The 22,305-nt window shown below is 42.9% G+C and overlaps 1 protein-coding gene across 1 annotated transcript in view; it reads left to right on the forward strand.

Annotated features, from left to right (window-relative positions):
* Positions 1 to 1,786: 1,786 nt before the first annotated feature.
* lamc3 (laminin, gamma 3) overlaps positions 1,787 to 22,305 on the forward strand; it is a gene marked incomplete at its 3' end in the record, with an annotated part of 101,322 nt that continues 80,803 nt past the window's right edge. Inside the window, exons 1-2 of the mRNA XM_079734546.1 lie at positions 1,787 to 2,387; positions 8,239 to 8,543. Coding sequence (XP_079590672.1) covers positions 1,997 to 2,387; positions 8,239 to 8,543 — 696 coding nt within the window. The 5' untranslated portion in view covers positions 1,787 to 1,996. The remainder of the gene's footprint in view (positions 2,388 to 8,238; positions 8,544 to 22,305) is intronic.

Genomic DNA, 22,305 nt, shown 5'->3' on the forward strand with positions numbered 1-22,305 from the left:
CGGCGGAGGATTTCGCTGCAAATTGATGTGGTGTCCTTTTTTTCTTTTCCTTTTTATTATGTCTACCAGCCTGAGCCATGACAGAGCTCCGATAAATCAGAGCAATCACAAGGAAATATGGGTGAGACTGTACGGTAAATCCCACCGGAATCGTAAATCTACAGCATCCAAATGCCCCCGTCTACACACCACTCTGATTGCTCCCCGTCTCTACCCTGCTATCTTAATGTAGTCTTGTCCGTATTCTTGTTTTTATTATTTCTTTCCTCTGTCTGTGTCTCTCACTCTCACTCTCCCTCGCTCACCTACTGTCTGTCTCACATTTACCCTTTTTTTATAGTTTTTAATTTTTTTCTCGGATGACTCTCTTTCTCTGTCTTTACTCATCATGTTGTGTTTAATTTTTGTTCCTTCCTGCACCCATCGTTCTTCTGCAAATTGTGTGCGAAAGCTTAATTGTAGTTATCAACACCAAAGTGGCGCACCACCTGGTAATCCAAATGTGAAACAGTCACCTCATGTATCAGTTAGTTTCTTGGTTTCTGGATGATTATACCTTACCCGTCCTTACACAAGCCGTATACCAACGAGGAACCCAACAACACAAACAATGTGCAAATAGTTTCTGGGTAAAATGTAAGAGCTATTAATAGTGCCATAGATGTCCGTTCATTATAATATCTGCTTATATCTCTTGAATAGACTGTGCCTGCCTCTATGTGAGACAATTTAGATTTGAGACCACGCCCAGCTTATTTCTGACCAATCAGGGTATCTCTTCCTGAGTGGGTTTGGGGAAGACATGCCCCCGAACCAATCAATCACGCCTGTCAATCACAGGTGCATTTATCCAACACCTTTCAATGGCGGTTAAACGTCCTTAGGGAGGGAGCAGAGAGGGAGGGGATGTTTTTTGAGTTGTTTAGTTTCAGAAGCTTGCTTTGTTCTGCTTATTCCTGCTCTCCCTCTTTTAAACCCTCTTATCTCACCTAGAAGAGCTGTAATGCGGTCAAAAGCAATCAGTTGAATCCAGCAGCCGACCAATTATGTGAATACAGGACCAAACCATCAAAGGCCAGAGCCTCACCGTGGAACCGAACGGATTACATCTCTTAAAACTCTACACGTCGCCATCTCTGACGACGCCACAGACCATCCTGAGATAAGTTGTCGCAACTTTGTGGCGATATGTGTCTGCTTAAGAAAAACAAAACAAAAAAACATGCCTTTTAGCATGCAAAGCCTCTTCGCAGCGACGCATTGCAGTCAGCATTTACCAGAAGGGCCTGGTGTGCTGCCGACTGCAGTGTGCATTCATCACCATAAAGATATGGCATTTTTGCATAAGTGGTGAAATCAGACGCCTGGGCTCTCACTCTGTAATACAACGCCCAGAGGTCTATTAACCTCAATCAAGACTGCTACATTATTGAAATGACTTATTTTTTTCTTTTTTTTCCCCATCAAATGAGAAAATATTACCTGTGTGCTGTCGAATACTGCTATCCCCCCCTCCCCCCACATATACACAGACACACACACACATACCAATCCACGCCACCGAGTGCTCTGTCATTTCATGACCAGCAGGGGGAAGAGTCCAGGCCCTGTAAACTTGCTCCACCTCCACCCCCTTGTCTATCGCCCACCCACCTCCCGCCCTCCCCCTATTCCAATCTTGTCCCTCCTCTACCAGATGAGGGGTGGGGGGGAGAGAATGTGGGGGAGACCCCTGACTAACTTCTCTGCCCTTTTCTCCAGTCTGCAGTGAAGAGGGAACGCTGAGGCAGTGAGGCCAGCAGGAACACAGGAGGAAACAGAGAAGGGACAGTGGAACAAGCCAGGGGTTTGTGTTTTTGTTGTTCTTGTTCTCGTTTGATTACTTCTCCAAACACCACAGACTCCATGTTCTGTCTCCAAGCATGAAGGACTGATCCACCCTCCTGCACATCCTGCGTCCAAGTCATTGTATCTGGAATTAGACCTGAAACTCACCATGGAAGCACCTGGGACATTGTCTCTCACCCTGGCCATCCTCCTAACCCTACACCTCCACCGCCGCTCCTCCCTCCTGGTCTGGGCGGCCATGGACTCCTGCTACGATGACGACGGCCGGCCCAGCCGCTGCATGCCCAAGTTTGAAAACGCTGCCTTCAACCGCAGCGTGCTGGTGTCCAACGCGTGCGGCACGCCAGCTGAGGACTACTGCATGCAGACGGGCTCCACGCGGCTCTGCCACCGCTGCGACGCCGCCGACGCCGAGCACAGCCACGGCGCCCGCCTGCTCACAGACTTCCACGCGGACCAGGAGCCCACCTGGTGGCAGAGCCAGTCCATGTTCTACGGGGTGCAGCACCCCAACTCTGTCAACATCACCCTTCACCTGGGTAAGGAGCCCAGAGCGAATGCACACACGCACACACACACACACACACACACACACACACACACACACGCATACACACACACACACACACACACACACACACACACACACACACACACACACACACACACACACCCCCACACACACACACGTGTGCACACACAAACCTTTTTTTCCAGGGCATTGCGTCATGGATACTTCTTGTGGTCGGTTGAACTCCCTGATGTGTCTGAGGTATCTGTGCATCTGCTGAGCACAACACCTCATAACATCCCCCAAATTCACATTTGCCTTTGCCTGAAAAAGAGTTTAGGAAAACTCTCACCACTGGCCAAGCGGAAGGTTTTTGTTTTTATTTTGTTTGTCACAGAAGGGAATTCAAATCCTGCAATAGATTTATTGGTCGAGAGAGGGCCATCTGGTAAGACTTTGTTCCAAGTGGAAATGCTTCAGAGCCCTCAGATCCTGGGTCTGATACGAGGGGTTCCAAGGCAGTCTCTGACAGCCTTCTTCACGCTTATCGACTGTTAGTATTGCGAGAATCTCCCTTTTTTGCGCAGCTTGATACATAATCTTGTGAAGTGCCAGTCAGATCAAGAGTGAATCCCAATAGCACTGAAAACAGCTGGACCTTTGTAACTTGGCTTTTTGGTGTGTTCCTCAGTAATGACTTTAATCTGTCCTAAACCAAACCCATGTTGCCCAACGTGCCTTAAAACCTCCTTGTTGTAGTAATTGCTAACACATAGCCCGAAGCCCCTTTCTTGCAACCCGATGCCTAAAAGGCACTAAAGAGGAATATATATTCCCCAAAGGCACAGATTAGTCCAATTTAGTAGAAGGCACATAGAATAATAAACAACACCTCACTCTAATCTAATTCAAATGGATTGTTGTTTGTTGTTTCCGTTTATCATGTCTTTCATATAGAAAGTTAAACGCCTGGTCAAATACAGTTGTTTGGATGAGTAAATTCATTCCTCTGTCTACCTTATGTCAAAATGTATGAACCTGGGAAAGGGAATGGTGTGGAAGAATCCAAAAAACATCAGGTGATTTAGCTGGGGGGAAAAGATCAACCATTGAAAATTGTATTGAGAAAATATACATTTTAAGCCGACACCAAATGGAAGAAATCCTGCATAAATTGGATTCCATCTGCAAATGTCCAAATCTCAATATTCTGTTCATTGACTGTTCAGGTTATTAACGTGACACAAAAAAAATATATGTTGGATTTCCAGAAATGTTCTGTCAGCTGTAATGGGGGCGATTATTTACATGAAAAGAAGCTAAGAAAAAGGAGGGTCTGAACTCTGTTTTAATGCTCCAGAACAGGCAACGTTTCTTTACAGGTCATCTCATGTTTCTGTGTCCATCAAGTCAATCTACTGGACCATAACAAGTGATCATCTCATGTTTCTGTGTCCATCCGGTCAATCTAGTTGACCGTACCAACTGATCATCTCTTGCTAATATGTCCATCAGATGCAGAAAAAGAGGGCAGACCCTGTGCAGACTGGGAGTACCCTTGTCAGGACAGAGCGCTCTCACTCTCTCTCTCTCTCTCTCTCTCTCTCTCTCTCTCTCTCTCTCTCGCTCTCTCTCTCTCTCCATCTAAATACCAACAACCTCCCCCAGGACAACATTTAGCCTCAAGCTAGAAAAAAAGGAAATAATTACGAAAGGGGGGCTGTGAAAATGTCAGCAGAGTGCTAACAATTTAAATCACATGTCATGAGAGTTGGCAGCAGAACCCGACAGCTGGCTTGTCTTTTGGGCTAATTGTTTAATTCAATACCTTTTGCCCGATTGCTTTGGTACTAAAATGATCAAAGGGTCACGAAGGCAACACAGGAATGTGGAGCGCCGTGTGGACTATTTGTTGTTTCTGAAACTCTTTCCCAGCACCCACGTGTCTGGATGGCTCAGACCAAATACACCTCTTGACCTCTATTTGGCGTCCAGATCAGAGAACCCTACTCATCTTACCTGATAGGTCCCCCAGAACCCCCCCCCACTGACCCCCATGGCTCGCTGGGCCATTCAACCTCCCGGCTGGAGGGACAGTTGTTTATCCAACAGAAAACTTAGAAAATGGATTGCATTAAGACTTTGGTATGGTCTTGATTTTGATCCATATAAGACACACACACACCAACATTTACATTTACATTTACATTTAGGGAATTTAGCAGACACACACACACACACACACACCACACACACGCATCAATGGCCCATCTGGGGGTCTGTCTTGGTGGGGGGTTATATCTTTGACATGGCCTGTTTTCTTTTTCCTTCTCTCTCTCTGTCTCTCTCTTTGTCTCTCTCTTTCTGCCTCTCTCTCTGTCTCTTTTAGTCTCTCTCTCTTTCTGTCTCTTGCTCTTTCTGTATCTCTCACTGTCTCTCTCTCTCCAAACAAAACAAAGCCCCCCCTCAGTGGGGGAGGGAAGCGGATGATAAATAGAACTCGGTATGTTAGGGGGACACATTTTGCAGCCCGGTCTTTCTGTGGGATCCATGCCGGGGTGGGAGCAAACAAAACACAACCAGGAGGATGGGAAATGAAAAGGAGAAGGAAAAAAAGATCCCTGGGATGTTTGCTTGAGTGTATGTCGGGGGGGGCGGGGGACGGGACGTAGACACACACACACACACACACACACACACACACACACACACACACACACACACACACACAGACACACATAAAAACACACACATACACACACACACCCACACGTAGACAGACGTCGGGCCCTTGCAGCTGGTTTTCATTGAGTTTTGTGTCAAAGGAAAGTCAGTTCCTGCCGCCGGGCCTCAGATGCAGATGTGTGCTCACATGTGGCCGCGGTGGGCAAACTCTCTGACAGCTCCTCCACCGACCTTTACATGACGGGAACCTGAAGATCAGCCGTCAGAGTAAGATCTTTACAGCACAAAGTAATGTATTGTACTGCTTTTAGATTTGGTTACGTGGTTCACACAGCAAGCGTTTCATCCGTACAATATCGTCTACACATGGAATGTTATTTTAAAGAGATGCACACACAAGATAATAAATAAATTGAAGAACTGTTTGGATCATCTTGTAGAAACATGAGCGTCCTGTAAACACACTTGTAGATGTTGAGTCTGGCCACGGCTGAGTTTAGTCTCCATGGGGCTCGCATGCTACAACGCAAACACTTTGTGTGAAAACTGACGACACCAGTTCAAAGATGCATGCAACTAGAAGGCACTACTGACGCTTCCCACTGCAACATGTGTTGAGTCAGGACTAACACAACCATGGACTCAGCTGTATTCTCCTTAATTGGTGAGAGTGGTGTTGTACAGCGATGGTGTACAGCCATGGCTCCATGCTTTTCAAGCGAATGCAGTTTGGTTTTTGGCAGATCACCATGAATGTAATTTTTTTGTGAAGACAGGAAGTCCAGGGACTAATCCTGTAAAAATACAGTTATGTTTAGCGCAGTATTCTAACAAAGAAATGGCGCCTCCACAGGTCACTGGACAGCGTAGGAAACATACTCATGGTGTTTCCAATTAGAGTGCATTTCATCACTGGGGACCCTGAACAAATCCTGTCTTCTGCCTCCGCTACGGTTCTTGAGACCCCGAGCAGGCCTAAAGAATCCTCAGGTGGGGAGGGATTATATAATACATGGCATATACACATTTATACATACATAGATATGTATGTATGTATGTATACCTCTATTATGGCAAAGGGTAAATGTTCTCTTCCACATACAAGACCTTGTGATGGTTGGTGGACTACCAACCGAAACTACCAATACCATAGTCAACGGCCAAACTCGTAGGTATTCTGAGATCGTACACAAAGCTTCTCCTCAATGACCTGAATTCACCACAACCACACACAGAGGTATGCTGAGAGCAAGATGTCCTTACCCCTAGCTGCCCCTCAATGACATGAATTCACCACGGGCCGACCCATAGCTTTGCTTAGAGCAAGATGTCCTAACCCCGAGCTTCCTCTTAATCTTATATGTTAAAAATGTGTTGTTGTGAATCGCATCGTCTGGATGACATTTCAATTTCGCTGTACTATGTGGAATGGCAATAAAGAGAATTATATTATATTATATGACGCACACCCTATATGACACAGACCTTCAAAGTCACTATGGATAAATGGTTAGATAGTGAAGGGTATTTGTGAAGTAGTTGTCTCAGCATGGTGCAGATGAAGGGTTTTGACATCTGCATATTAAAATCAATCATGGGAATTAAAACCTGTTGGTTTTGGTTGCTTTATAACCTTACCTTAGCCCCAAAGGCAAAAACATATCAACAAAGCTCAAAAAAGCACACAGCAGTGTTGTCAGGTTGAGGGTTTAACAGGCAAGAAGCTTTTTTAAACTTCCAACTTTCAGCAAAATGCAAAGTGGATGACACATAACCATCAGGTCTTTCAATTATCAATATTCTCTGCTCGCCACCACCTCGGTACAGATAAGAATGTCAGGAATTACGGTCCAATATTTACATTTCCTCTCAGGCAGAACAATCTCGACCTCCACATGTGACAACAAAGCATGAAGATTGTTAAAGTATGCTGAGATACATACTGCCCTCAGATTTTATTTAATCTCACCTCGTACCACACCATTTTCAGAATATATTTTGCTGCTCAGATAAGACTCCCCCAGAAAAAGTAGTTATCCCGACTGCTTCAATTAGAGTGTAAAATTGCAGTGCATTGCCGCAGACTGTTAACCCCTTCTCCACATCTTCTGTCGGAGAGACCGTCTCTTTAGCCTGCGATACGCTGACCAGGGCTTCTGCTTCCGTGTAGCTCTTTTAACACAGGCCTGGATTGGGTGTAGGGAATAGATAGGTTCATCCCACCATTCTGTCCACTTTAACTCCTGCTTGTCCGCTTTACTCTCATGTGTTGGGCTAGGCTTGTGTCCCTCGTCATCCACCCCAACGTTCACCTGTTCCTCCATCCTTTCCTTTGCTTTATTGCAAGGTTAAGAAAGGACAGGACCACACAAACATATAGAACTTGCTGGCAGTCAAACTTTCAATTTAAAACCTTGACTTCTTGCCAAAGGACAGCTCCCTGTTACCTCAATTTGTTTATTTTTACTTTTTTTACTTTAATTTTAATCATCCACCAAAGTCAAATGGATTTGTTAGGCCTAGGGTTGCCTGTCGGACTTACAATGCAATACCGAAATCACAAACAATGAAGACATATTTCCTCTTCCTTCCCCTTTGACCTATGGTTCACTTGAGGGGCTTATTATGTCCTGCGTAATGAGAAAATAATCTAGAGAATTCTTCTACTGCGGCAGGGACAACATTCATTTACGCTGCACACAGGCAAGGGAAATCACAGCAATCCCCTTTGCCTTGTTTTTTTCTTAAATGCAATTACGTGTGTTTCCCTGTGTCCTCTGGGCCTACAGCATCATCACACATTGCTTATACGTTAGAAAACACATACCTTCACCCAACTCTAAATCATTGTGCATTAAGCTGAAGTCTATATAGATTTGGAAGGTGATATGTTCTGCTTGTTTTGTCTGGTGGGCAGAACAAAAGAAAATGAAAAGATGAAATATTAATGCATAATTTAAGATAAGAGAACTTCAGATTTGGTAGGCTGCACGTGTTTGTTTTACATGCTACAGCACAGAAAAGTCAACAAGCAGAGTTGTGCTGCCTTGCCTGGTAATGCTGGTAGCAAGAAACAGAGCATAACTAACATCCATGTTGACTCTGTACAGATGGGTTGGCTTTATACACTCGGTTAGTCCAAACCCCCCCCCCCCCCCCCAGCTCATTCCGTGTTCTCCCTCGTCCTCGCCCAGGGAAGGCCTTCGAGATCACCTATGTGCGCCTGAAGTTCTACACCAGCCGTCCGGAGAGCTTCGCCATCTACAAGCGTCTGGAGCAGGGCGGGGCCTGGCTGCCCTACCAGTACTACAGCGGCTCCTGCCTCAAAACCTACGGCCGGGACGCCAAGGGCTACCTGCGGCCCGGGGAGGACGAGCGCAGCCCCGCCTGCACCGAGGAGTTCAGCGACATCTCGCCACTCACCGGGGGCAACGTGGCCTTCTCCACGTTGGAGGGCCGGCCCAGCGCCTACAACTTCGACCAGAGCGTGGTGCTGCAGGTGGGGGTCGGGTGTGTGTGTGTGTGTGTGTGTGTGTGTGTGTGTGTGTGTGTGTGTTTGTGTGTGTGTGTTTGTGTGTGTGTGTGTGTGTGTGTTTGAGTGAGTGTGTGAGGGAGAAAGCCAGTTTGTGTGAGTGTGTGTGCGTTTGAGCGAGTGTGTGTGTCACATAACGATTGTAATGACATTTCAATGGATCACCACCACCATAAACAGTCCAGACAGAACTAGGGGATATGCCAGGAACTCGACTAGATTGCACAAAACGTCAGAGTGAATCGCAGTATATCTTCCACGTCAGTTCTGATGAGGATTGATAACTACGTATGTCCCCCGCAGACGGGTGTGATGACTTGCAGATTGAATGTGAAAGTAGAGAGTTCACCAAACCTGTCCGTCTGTTGATGGGTGTGTGCACCCTACTGCGTGTGTGTGTGTCTGCGTATTTATTTGAACTTCTGGTCAAAGATGCTGAACTGAATTGAACTTTGACCTGAACTGAGAGGAAGTCAATTTCCAACAATATCCACTCCTTATTGCCACTGTGGGACCTAAGAACCAAGAGTATGTTTAGTCTTGTCATGAAATCCATATTTATTTTGAGTGTCATATTAATAACTAGGTTAGCGGACATCACACAAACGTACACCAGTTGAGTAAGGAAAATACCAATGGGAACATATCGACACAAATCTATGAGCATGATCTCTTTAACAGAGCAGTGGCAGTTATGTAACAAACAAGAACTGAACCACAATGATGAGTTTGTTTGGAAAGTGTCAGGAGGAACCAGGAGTCCAAGGTTCTAAACTGGTTCTATCTTGCCAATCTTGTCTAACACTAGAAAGATACAAGGAGGTCCACCTGGTGATTTCGATTACAAAAGATGGATGACTAATGAGGAGTTCAAGAATTCAAAGTCAGTTGTTGAGGAGCTAAGTAGAAGAGATGGCTTTGGAAGCTTTCAGAGAAGGGATGCGTGATGTGTTGTATCACTGGATGGACTTCTGCAGCATTTTACACCTCCCGTCACGTTAGCCAGGGAATAATACATCGGCTCAAGACAAAAAGTCAATCATTAAAACAATTTATGATATTATCTACCCTGAAAAAGTTTATAGATTGATAGAAAAAAGGTTACAGAGAAAGCTTGGTGAACATCCTTAGGTTAAATGATATGGTTATTCAAACTTTACTTTTCAACTATACGCCTTTTAACGTGTGTGTGTGTATGTATATATATATATATATATATATATATATATATATATATATGTATATATGTATATTTTTCTCTTTCACGAGAGAGAGAGAGAGAGAGAGAGAGAGAGAGAGGTATATAAGCTAAGCAGTGGAGAACAAAGTCTGTCCCTCTCTCTCACTTTTTTTCTTCTCTCTCCTCATCTCTGACGTGTGGGGCCCCCAGGGGTCCGAAGCAAGAGAAAATAGAAATGAAATTCACTATTGGATTAGGTTTAGTGTTGCTGGAGGTTAGCACGCTGTGTGGCAGGAGAGAGAGAGAGAGATGAAATGAGTCAGGGTTCGGTTTCGATGCTGGAAGCCTATCCACCTATACCGTCTGGCTGACTTTGTTCAGCTGGTAGAGGAACTCAGCCGTAAATAGAAATTTAAAAAAAAATACATTTACGATTTTCTTGGTGGGGGGTGGGGGGTCTTAGTCATAACCACTTATCCGACAAATAAAACCGAAAAAATAGAAAAAATATATAGTTCTGTCTGGACAGGAAAGAAAATCCATTTTCATTCTTCTTCTTGTTCTGTCCCACCCCTGACCGCCACACACCCTGGGAGCAATACACCACGCAATCTTGTTTTTAGTTTAGATTAGCCTCCTGCCACCTCCCTCAGTAATGGCAGCCGTAAAGAGCTTAAAGCAATACAAGATGGAGCCCGCCGTTTTGAGTTGGAGAAACGAGAGATTACAGTTGTTGCCGTTCTGATTAATCCCTACATGCTAACCCTCTTCGCCTCCCCACTATTTCTGTGTGGCTGTATCTGTGTGGTACAAGCAGCATGCCTCCTCTTGTCCCCGTTGTAAGGGCCCAGCTAGAGGGCTGGGTGCAGAGCCTTGTAATCTGTAGGAGGAAAAAAAGAGACAGTCTGGGGTTTTATTCGGGAGTTCGTAGCGTGTAACAACCCAGGGGTTAGGGTCGGAGTATTATATGCTTGACGGGATTTAAAACCGACTTCGTGCAAAATTGTCGGCTGGGTTACTTTTCTACATGCATGTTAAAGGCATTGCACTTGTTATGTTCATTAGAACTGTGTTTGCATCTCATGTTAATATTTTAATTGTTGTTGGGCATTTGTTGTCTCATAGCTTTTGTGTTGTTCTTTGGTTTTTTTTTTTTCTTTTTACAAAATAGATAGATAAAATATCATGATATCTGATAACATGTACAACTAACCATTGACTCCTAGACTAGATTGGGACTTAGACTAGGAAACGGGATGCCTATTCCGCGGAGGTACAAACGTAGGCACACCCACAAAACCACATGCACACACACGCACATTAACACACACATACACACACACACATCTCCATCACTTATACACACAAACTATGTGTAGATCTTGGATTTAATAAAAAAATGTGTTTTAATGAGATAATTTATCTACTAAACTTAAACTACTTAAACCCATAATTATATTTTAATGTCTTTTTACTATAATTATTCTACTTTTTACTTTAACTTTGCCACGTCCTACATTATTCCATACTCCTTCTGCTCTTATGTGTTAAGAAACACTTTGTGGAGAGATATTTCCATACGTGTGAACACTGATTAATCTATCCCTAATCCAATTTACCAGTGATGCACCACAGTCTATTATGTGTTCACTCTACTTATTTTCTAATTCTACCTCTGCGATTGGAAGCATTCAAAATGTTGAGAAAAATAATAATAATACAAATAACTCCTTGCCAATGAAGTCAGTATGCCAATACATTGTGCCTTCAGTATTGCCTCATCTAATTTACACTTGATGATTTCATAGTGCGGCATTGTGTGTGCAAGCCCCTGTTGGCCTTTAGGGCTGATCAGTGGAAGGATGCTGTAGTTACACTTCAGCAGCAAGCGGCTAATGCTGGCTGTTTAATGGTGGTTCAGATTACATCGACCCAGGGATTATAAAGCAGAGAGCAGGGATCGATGGTAGGCAGGAATACACACAGATTGGGTGGCAATTCGCTCATCAACCTCGCTAAACTCCAGTGCCTCCTCCTCTCTATTCATCCTCTCCCCTCCTCCTCCTTTTCTTCAACCCTCCTCCAATCTCCACCTTTTCACAGTCATCATCATCATCCTCCTCCTTCTTCTCCTCCTCCTATATCTGATCTCCTCCAAAACCTCAAGCAGACAGAGACAGGCAATTGAGCAAGATCAATTCCTCCATTAGAATAAAATGTGAATTGATTGCAATTTCTTGTTGTTCAGCAGAGCACACCTCTGCAGGCAGTGACTCACAGCGCTTTGAGATGCATGTCATTAAGAAGCGCATACAGTTAGGCACCTCGCTCAGAGATGCTTGGGAATCCAAGCCAAAATCTTCTGGCTCGCAGTTTTTTTTTATAGCCGGTAGGAAAAATGTATGCATTGGTTGTTATTGTTTTTTCATTAATGCTTGCGGGTGCTCCAGTTTCCGAACTGTAAATCACAAACAGTGCAGCAGCCCGTTCCCTGTGTTCCTCTGATTTAAAGCCAGTGTACGGGCTCTTGAGTTACACGATGCGCGGGGAGAATGGGCTCCGATACGGAGGGCGCATCCAGAAGAGGCTCTGGAGGATTGTATGACTGGAGGACGAGTAAACTGAATCTACATCTTAAATGTCTTATCGTCACTTATGCTTATCCGCCTCATATCTTATGAGGATATATATCCTGATGTGTGTTCTCGGTGCGGTCTACAGCCAGCCTTATCTTCTGCTTATAAACCATGTGGATTGATGAATGAAGGCAGCTGACATCACAAACAGATGGACCTGATTGGGCTCATTTTAAATCATCTGTCGCCATATTGTTAATGTGAAGTGTAATAGGGGGATGTAACAACGCTATCCCAATCTGCAGTCTGTTTCTAGGCAGTTATAAAATAACAGTTATAAAATACAGGCATGAATAAATGTTCAGTATGCAGATTGGTGAGCCAATGCAGCTTAAAAAATAATAATTTTTGCAAGGATTGAAATCCTAACTTCTTAGGGAAGCTTCATTTAGCAGTAAACCGCTAGGGGCTTGAGGAATCATGATGGATAGACCTTTTGTATTTTAGAACAAACTCAAAACGTACTATTAAGCACATATGGTACAAATATAATAAAGAGTGTTTTATTACCAGCCCAAAGTAACCTCGGTCAACCTCCACCGACTGGACTCGGATATATGTGGTCATCCATACCTGCTCGACAATGATAATGATATTAATGACCAAAGAAAATAAATGGACATAACAAATTCACTGAAAGCACTCAAAGTTCTTTGTTTAAGCCTGGTTCAGGTCAATATGCTCAGCTTTGGAGGTGGAAACAACAAATATAAGAATACAGGAAAAAAAAAAAAAGAGACACACAAACAACCAGCTAAGGCTAGAAAGCGAATAGCGCACGTCATCATAGGACAAACGTGTGTTTGTGTTGTGTTGCTTGTTTTTTAAATTTTATTTAATTCACCAAAATTACAGTTGAGATTTGCTATATATAGATAGATAGTTATAGTTATCGGTGCATAATAAAACTTGCTGCTGCTACTAAAACCTTCCTCCTGCTGTTCTCCCGAGGACCCCTGTCGAGGCCATAACTATGCCTGCTTATAATAAAATAAATGTCATGTGGACTCATTTCGCAAGCTAATAAGTATTCTGACTAAATTCAGTGCAGGGCTTTGTAGGCGCATTAATGTAAGATTATAGGTTGAGGTTGCCAACACTTTCCCTCTTTTTAAATGTTATGCATAGGCTGGAACTTGGCGAAATTATTTGATAATTAGGTGTGTAGTTGTGACTAGAGGTGCATCTTGACAGATTACAATTCAAATTTATATTTTGCTGTAGATTTGGCTCTTGAGAGTTAAAGGAATGGAGAAAGACAGAAGATAATAATGAATAAAAAAAAGCCAATGGAGGAACGACGTCTGCGAGTCTTAAAAAAGGCTAAGCCTGCTGTTGAGCACCTTAGTACGTCACACTACCTAAGTTGGCCTATTCCTTCCTCTCAATAGTTTTCAACTTTGCCCATCAGAGTGATGTGTCCTGCTAAATGAAACTGCCTAAATGAGATTTCCACCTCTGAATCAAGTGGAATGAGGGTATGAATGACTAAGTAAGGGAAGGAGAGTGTCTTTCCTGCTTTGACCACATCCCCTGTCCGAAAACAAAGTGATGAGTTGACCTTTCAGGAGCTTGGCGGCTCTTAAAGTTTAACTTTTGTAGAAGTTTGTATCGTCTATTGTAGGCCACCAAAGTTCTCTGAAGGACTCATTAGCATCTGCTATGCTAAGCTGCTATGTTAGCCGGAGGAGTCACCAGATGTCTGTTTATTATACACCACATTAAGGTGGGCGGGGCAAAGGCATTCATACCCCCAGGGTTAGGTGTGACCGAAAGCCAGCAGTGAAATACCTTTAAGGTACCAACCACCTCCAGACTCAACTCAAGTAAATTGGGAATAAAATACTGAAAACAATAAATTAATCACTTATTAAATCCATTTACATATGTTATATTTTGAATATTGAATATGAACTCACAGATGTCATTTTAACATATGTTTAAATAACTTTAAGTGAAATCCACAATGGCTGAAACAAAAGAGTGAAAGGAGTCTGCCTCAGAAAACAGCCCGATGACTTCTCAATCTGTTCAGTTTTTGTCTTATTCTTCCGGTCGGAAAGGTCACCTGTAGCAGAAAGGTAAACTCCTAGCATGCAGCTGAGTTTTCACACTTCACTGTGCTAACAGTGCTGCCTGCAACTCTGGGCTCATACATAAGCATGAATATTTCATAAGGCTTAAAAACAGCAATTGTATCCTGTCTGTTTTATTAGCATTTTAATCCCTCTACAGATTTTCAGTTAGCATTTCAAAAGTGAAGAGGGACCACTTTGCATCAAATAGCCGTTTTATCCCCTACTCTTTTAAAGGTATCCCCTCATGGTGTCTGAGAGGCCAAGGCAATAAGCAGCTGATCAGGGGGCCGTTCGTTTGGATGATTCAAATAGTTGAGAGACTAGTATTCTTCTTCCAAATTTCTTCTGCATGGTGGTTTGACAGTTGTAAATATTAATCAAACTCTTTGTGGTGCTAAATTTACCACTTCTTCACTATTCAGTCTCGTCTACAACAATGTCTAGAAGGACATCCAAATTATTGATATCTAATGCGTTGTCACTGTTTAGTTTTCACTAAACAAATTATCTCCAATGATGAACTTTCTCAACATGATGACCGTGCTACTTATACCCTGAAATAACATCTCACTTCAGTTCTGTAAACCCATACTTTATGCACGGTAAAGAAGATGAAAGCTGTGGTAGAAATTCAAATTGAATTTGTTCAGTCATCCATTAAAATAGTTTGTCTCTCTCCTGTCACTGTGCCATTTCCTCTCTCTCTCCTTCCCGCTCTCCGTCTCTCTCTCTCTCGCACCCCCCACTCTCTTACTCAAACTCTGTCTCTCTCGTGCTCTCAAAAGCCGTGTGGCAAATTGGAATCCCAGCGTTGAATGACAATGAGTAAAAGGGGAAAAATACATATTGGGGGCACAATGAACTTAAGCAATTAAATTAAAAAAGTTATTAACTTTGGAATGAGCTACTCCACTCTCATTCCCCTTCACTACCTCCAGACACTCATTTTGAAGGAAACACAGAGAAAATAGAATGAAGGAAGAGAAAAAAAACGTTCTAGATGGATAGAAGACAAGGCAGGCAGACAGAGAGAGAGAGAGATCTGCCAAGACGACAGCGAGGCCGTGCTACATATAGGTGCCTTAGGGTCTTTTCAGCAGATGGGTATCTGGTTAAAATGGCTGCACTGACTTCATATAGCGTATGCGGGTTCAAGGCTCATTTAGACCAGTTAGACAGCCAGCCTAACGCAGACCTGGCGGGCTGCCAGGCCGTCTGGGGGTGCCAGACGTTGTGGTGGTGCCACCACAAGTCACATCACAAAGTCAGAGTGGCTGAATGGCAGTTAATTAAGCCTGTGCTTGGGTCTGCACAATAAATAACGGCAGCCTATTAATTAACCTTTCAAATAAAAATAAAAGGGCTTCCTTTGAGAGCAGCAAATGATATTTAAAAGAATGTTTGCCTTGATTTCCACAATTTACCCTCCCCTCCCAAGCATAACTAATAGCTACGGAATATGATAATGAGTGCCAGTGATATATCAGGGGGAGAAATGTGCTTGCTTTTGCAGTATCTAAGTTATCTAAAATGCTAATAATGCGCTGAGAGGTTTTAATGTGCAATAAACGTATGAGGCCATGCCATAGGCAACAATAGCAATGCATCGTTTACAAAATGATTCCCTTTTAAGTGTGCACATAGATCTTAGGCACTCCAAATATTAATCATAAAATGAGGCCATTACTTTGTATTTACTCAGGAAGACAAACGGTGACCCGGGACCCGATGTTGTCCCAGCCTGCTGGGCTTTGGCCTGCTAAGATGCTGCATATAATGTGTTTCTTCTTGGTTAATGTCAAAGAAAGGCCCACAATTGAATGTGGCTCTCACTATGTACACTCTTGTTGACATACAGTGGGCATGCTTAAAGTACAGTTCATTATTTACCCCAGAAAACTTTGTGGGATCAACCGACGGCATTCATTATTTTCTAGTGTATTAATTTAAAAATAAAAGTATTGATTTATGCTTATTATGAGAGACTAAAGAAGAAAACGCCTTCTGTAGTTTTAGAAAAGTCCAACAGTAGTACATTGCGTTGTAAGAGATGATCCCTTGTCATAAAAGTAGGACAAATAAAACGACCTGTTGTTGTTTCTCAATTGTGCTCCACTCAAGATTTATTTGATGTTATGACCGTTTATTATGTTGGATTCAGGGATACTATGTGTTAGATGTAAAGAAAAAAAGGAATGAATAAGTCTTTGTCTTGAAAAATGAATGAACATAAGAAACATGAAAAATACTAGATTACAACTGCTTCTGAGCACATACCACTGCAAAGTGATGTGAAAATGTTGCCTGCGACCAACATTCAATTGCAGCCCGTGGTGTATTTTAGTCCACACAGGCTGCACGTGCTCTTGGATATATCGGTGGGCAGACAATATTTGAGGAACGACTCACAAAAATGCCACTCGACAAACCCGATTCAGCAGGTCCAGTTGGTCCTCTGAGAATTTATGAGAAGCTGCCAAAAAAGACCCTCAACAAAATAAAAAAGCCCTTTGGAGATGGCAGATCTGGGAGGCTATGAATAAAGATTATCTTTTGTGTACAATTTATTGAATCAGAAAACAAAGTTGTGTCTGGGGGGGGGGATTGGGGGGAGGGCAGTGAAAGAGCAACAATATCCTTGGCACTTTCTTCCCAAAAGAAAAAGGTTGCTGCCATTGACTTGTGACATTTCCAGACGAATGTAGCATCACCTTGAGGTGGAAACTTAAGAGAAACAATCTCTGAACCGGGGCCCAGCAGGGCTTTGGGACTCTGTCTGGGGCTTGAGTGTGTCTTTTCTGGCAGGTCGCCGCAGCATAGGAGGAAAGTCAGATAGAGGAGGATGAAAATAAAGGCTTTAATGGTGAGGCAAAATAGGCCGACACTGTTTGTTTTGAGATGTTGAAAGGTTCTTCAATCCAGGCTGGATCTGGGGGACACTGCCTGTAGCGCGGCTTACAGGGCACCTCTCCAAACCTGTAGAAAGGACCAAAGAGTGTATTTCAACTATTAAGGGATCAGGGATGAGTCGCCGTCCCCAGCCACCTCCATCTGACAAGTTAGAAGATAGTGGTCCTGTACACCATTACACTATTTTAAAGATTTTAAAGATGTTTTAGCACGTTTTAATTGAGTGTCATTTATTTAAATGGCATCACTATCCGTCAGCTATTAGTGAGTGAAGTGTGGGCTGGGAGAATATGTTTCTACTCTATTTGAGACTATTTAGATGTAAGACCGCTTCCTGCTCATTTCTGACCAATCAGGGATTTCTTCCACAATTGGTTCGAGGCATCCATCTTGCCTGTTATAGGTGCATGACATGCAACACTTGTAGGTAGGGAGTAGAGATGCAGGGGTAATTTCTTTAGTGGTTTAATTACAAAGTCTTGCCCCCATCTATTTTTCTGTTCATTCCCTATATTAGCTTTAATATTTTGCTCCAAAGCAGTTGGTAATGAATGTTTCAGAGCAACAGACTCCTAATGTTTGAATATATTCAGTGAACATATTTGTAATTGCTGAACTCTACCATAACTGCTGTAATTAAATTAATTTTAACAGCATTAAGTAGAGTAATGCTCGCAGAGATTCTCCAAAGTAATTTCATGCACATGTGAGTTGACTCTCCCGTGATGTCCTCCACCCCTTTCATTTGGGATCATTTGCAACCCCTTAATTACATGTCTTATTAAGCAATTAACATCCCTACGTGTTAAGTTAAATAAAATGGTAATGTAATCTAATGTATTATTTAACAGGAAAGTTTTAATACTAATCTAATTTTAATTCTTTATTAAGTATATAACTCAACAAAAAAAAACTGCAGTGCATTGGGGTGTTGCATTTTAAAATGAACATATCACAACATTTTGTAGGAAAGTCAACAGAAATGTTTGGTTCCTCAGAACAGCAGCAGCCCTCTCAGCAACGCCACCAAGAGAGTGATAGAAAAACTATTACAAGAGACAGATTTCCTGAGAGAGAGAAATCCTTGCAGATTGGAGGTTTTCACTCTTCCTTGTGCACTGTGTTTCCTGAGTGACAGATCCACTAAGCTTCGAGAGGTTCATTAAAGCTGACAAAGAAAGACATTAACATCATAGATACTTAAAATAGCCAATTTTATATTTCCATGTATTAAAGTGTGGACGTTGCCAAAAAGCACTTATGATGCATCTCCCAAACAACTTTAGTATTTTTGTCCTTTGCTGCTATCGCTGTTAAATCTCTTTTAGATGCTAGTCTACTTACAAATGGGTATCACGTCAACAAAAAGTATGTTTTGTAAACTGATTAACACAATTCAGAACAGGTATTTAATCATTCTTGACAAATAAATGCAAATAGATTAGTTTTTTCCAAGCCATTTATAAGCATTACCTGAAATGTAAGATAATTGAAATGTCTTTTCCAAGACAAAGCGAATGTATCAAAGGAATCAACAAGCATACATATACGTGAATGCAATCTAAACAAAGACATGCTCAGATAACTGCCATAGTCCACTAGACACCTGGAAATAACCACACGGTTGAACAGAAAGAGGGAGAAAGAAATGTCTGGCCTCTAAATGCAGTTATATTTTATCATTCAATGGTATTGCTGAGTGGAAGAATGAAAGATGCATTCCAATTGAACACGATCAGGCTAGAGAGAGAGAGAGAGAGAGCGAGAGAGAGAGAGAGAGAGAGAGAGAGAGAGAGAGAGAGAGAGAGACATAAAAGGAGTGCAGCAGAACTAAAGCCACAGCAGAAAGTAATGGATGATTATATTAAAACATGGTAGAACAGAGACTCATTTAACAACGTGTGTTACTATGACCAGGATCATGCCCAGAATGTCAATGAGCAGACCACTCACTCAGCTTATTTTCATCTTGATGATGAAATGAAACCACCAATATAAGATCTGCCTCCCAATTTTTTTTTGTATGATTTTATGTTTTATAAGCCCTCCCCCCCAACCCCCTCATCATTTCATCATAATTTGCGACCTTGCAGCATCATTTGCCTAACCTTTCCTCCTCCTCCTCCTCCTCCTCCTCCTTTTTCTTCTTCTTTTTCTTCTTAGTAAAGGTTAGTAAAATGTTTTAGCTGAAATCAAAATCTTCATTCATAAATATGTCCTCTTTTTGTGCAAAATCACATCTGTCAATAATCAGACTTATCGTCCTGAGCAAAGAATTTATTATCTGTATTTACACTGAATGGGTCAATCCTAAGGGGGTTTCCTTCCGGACTATGAAAAACGGCCGAGAGGGACATACAGCACTACGATGTACTAGATGGCTAAACGTATTTCCGCTCAGAGCCAGCGTGACTGAAACGTAGAAGGAGCTCAGCGAGACGCGCTTGTCACTGCCCCGGCAAAATTGAATGCTTGCACTGCACTTTCGTTCATAATGCAAGATCATACTTATGCCCAGTGTTGGGAAAGTTCACTTTCTACGTGAACTAGTTCAAAGTTCAGTTCACAAATTTGAAAATGAACTAGTTCAGTTAAACGTTCATAATTCAAAAATTTGAACTAAGATCACAGTTCCAAAAAATGTTAGTTCATAGTAAAAACTAGTTCATAGTTCTTTTTTTCAATATGTTGCTGTGAGCAATTATTTTTGTCAGGTATTTTGAACATTAAGCCCCCTTTGTGGTTTGTCTAGGATGAAATAGTATCGTAGCGAAATACAGTTTCTATCGTGTTTTATTGCACATTTAGCGCATTTTGTAAATCCCATTGATTTCTGTTGGAAGACTCATTGCTCGTTGGCCGGAAACAGAAAGGGGGGGTGTTCACGTTTGGTTGTAGTCTTTTCGCTCGGTTCTAGCCCTACTGTTGGGACGGAGAACCGAGCGAAAAGACTACAACCTAGGAGGTATTCTAGTCCGCTGCGCTAAGAGCCAGAGAGCTAACGTTATGGATTGTACATATTTATAATTCGAAATTCGTCTCAGCCTTCATACCACAGATACTCTAGGGTCCATAGCATATAACCGCAATGTCTGATTACAGTTTAATTCATTTTTCACAATTTAACAGCTCTCGTTTTGAAGAATAATCACTGTGCCATTCGTTTAAATGGGAATCGCGACGGTGTATACTTTCAACATAAAGTGTACATATTTATAATTTGAAATTCGTCCCAGATACTATAGGGTATATAGGATATAACCGCATTGTCTGATTACAGTTTAATTCATTTTTCACAATTCAACAGCTCTCGTTTTGAAGAATAATCACTGTGCCATTCGTTTAAATGGGAATCGCGACGGTGTATACTTTCAACATAAAGTGTACATATTGATAATTTGAAATTTGTACCAGATACTATAGGGTATATAGGATATAACCGCATTTTCTGGTTACAGTTTAATGTAACAGTAAGCTGACAACACCGCAACTGCAAATTAACCACACGGAGATAACCATGACAACCGGTCAAACAACACAGCGTTCTGCGTGCGCATCCGCCGTGTTGATAAAAAAATACCCCCTCTATTGAACGAAGGTAAACCGAGTGAGCGTGCCGTTCACAGACACCAGAATGAACAAGTTCACAGTAACGTTCATCAGGCAGTAATACAGTACGTTCAGTTCACGTTCGCCCAAAATATTAACGAGTTCATGAACTTTCGTTCAATGAACGCGTTCAGGCACAACACTGCTTATGCCACGCCACAGGAGAGGGAATCCTCATCGCAAAAAAAAAGCGAGAGAAGGAATTAAAAAGGCAATGTGATCGGCAAATTCAAAATACGAGGGTCAACATCGGGGTAGCTATTTTGGTGTTCGTTGTGTGTCAAGTTCTTAGCTGATGCTATAGGCTAGACTAGACACAGTTATGTTACCAATAAAAAACTAACATTATTCACTATTTTGCTTGGAGTAATTACTCATACATGCTCACACTAATTGTTCACTGCAGTTGTAGGTTTGTTTGAAATAACGTACCTCATCACCCGAAAGAAAACTCGATGAGGTAGAAATGGATGACATGTTTTCATCGATTCTTGGCACATCCCGCCTATCGTAGTTGCAACCAGGAAGCAACACACATTTGAAAAAGCGAGGCACTGAAGAGCACTCTTCGTTTGAATTCAAAATACAATTTCACCACTAGATGGGAGAAATTCCTACACATTGGCCCTTTAAAGAATGGGTGTCAGGAGGAGGGCAGGAGGGAGATTGAGGGGAGAAAAGGGAGGAGGAGGAGGGTTGGAGGGAGAAGGAGTAGAAGGAAGAGGAGGGTGGGAGGGAGGAGGAGGGTGGGAGGAGGAGGATGAGTAGGGTAGGATGGAGGAGAAGGAGGGTGGGAGGGAGGTGGAGGGGAGGAGAAGGAGGGTGGGGTGCAGGTACAGCAGAAACCCCAGCCCACATGAGGAATGAGGCTGCACCCATGCCTGGCAGCCCGCCACCGGCCCTGGGTAGTTTGGTTTGGTGTCGCCTGAACTCCATTAGCCGCGGGGCTCACCCGTGTCAGGCGGAGGGCAATGTTGATCGGCCACAGCCCAAGGAAAAAGGAAGTGCTGCTCGCACAACCGCAGCAATGCAGGCAAATAAAAACAAAAAACGTGTTTGACTGCAGCCGCTTCTAGGGACCGCATGGGCAGCTTTATAAGCCCAACAGACTGCCAGAGGTGGGGGTGGCGGGTGGGCGGGGGAGCCCAGAGGAGCGCTGGGGTGGGACAGCAGGAGAGCACTGGGGGACGTCTGACTGCGGCAGCGGGGGGGAAAAGCCTTTCCAGTTTTGTTTCAACTGAGAAGGAATTGAAAGTGAAAGCACAGCACATGTGATTGGATGAGTGGACGAGGGGGGAGAGAGGACTAGAGGTGAG

This window comes from Pollachius pollachius (genome assembly GCF_949987615.1).
Source record: "Pollachius pollachius genome assembly, chromosome: 4".
NCBI classification, from domain to species: domain Eukaryota; kingdom Metazoa; phylum Chordata; class Actinopteri; order Gadiformes; family Gadidae; genus Pollachius; species Pollachius pollachius.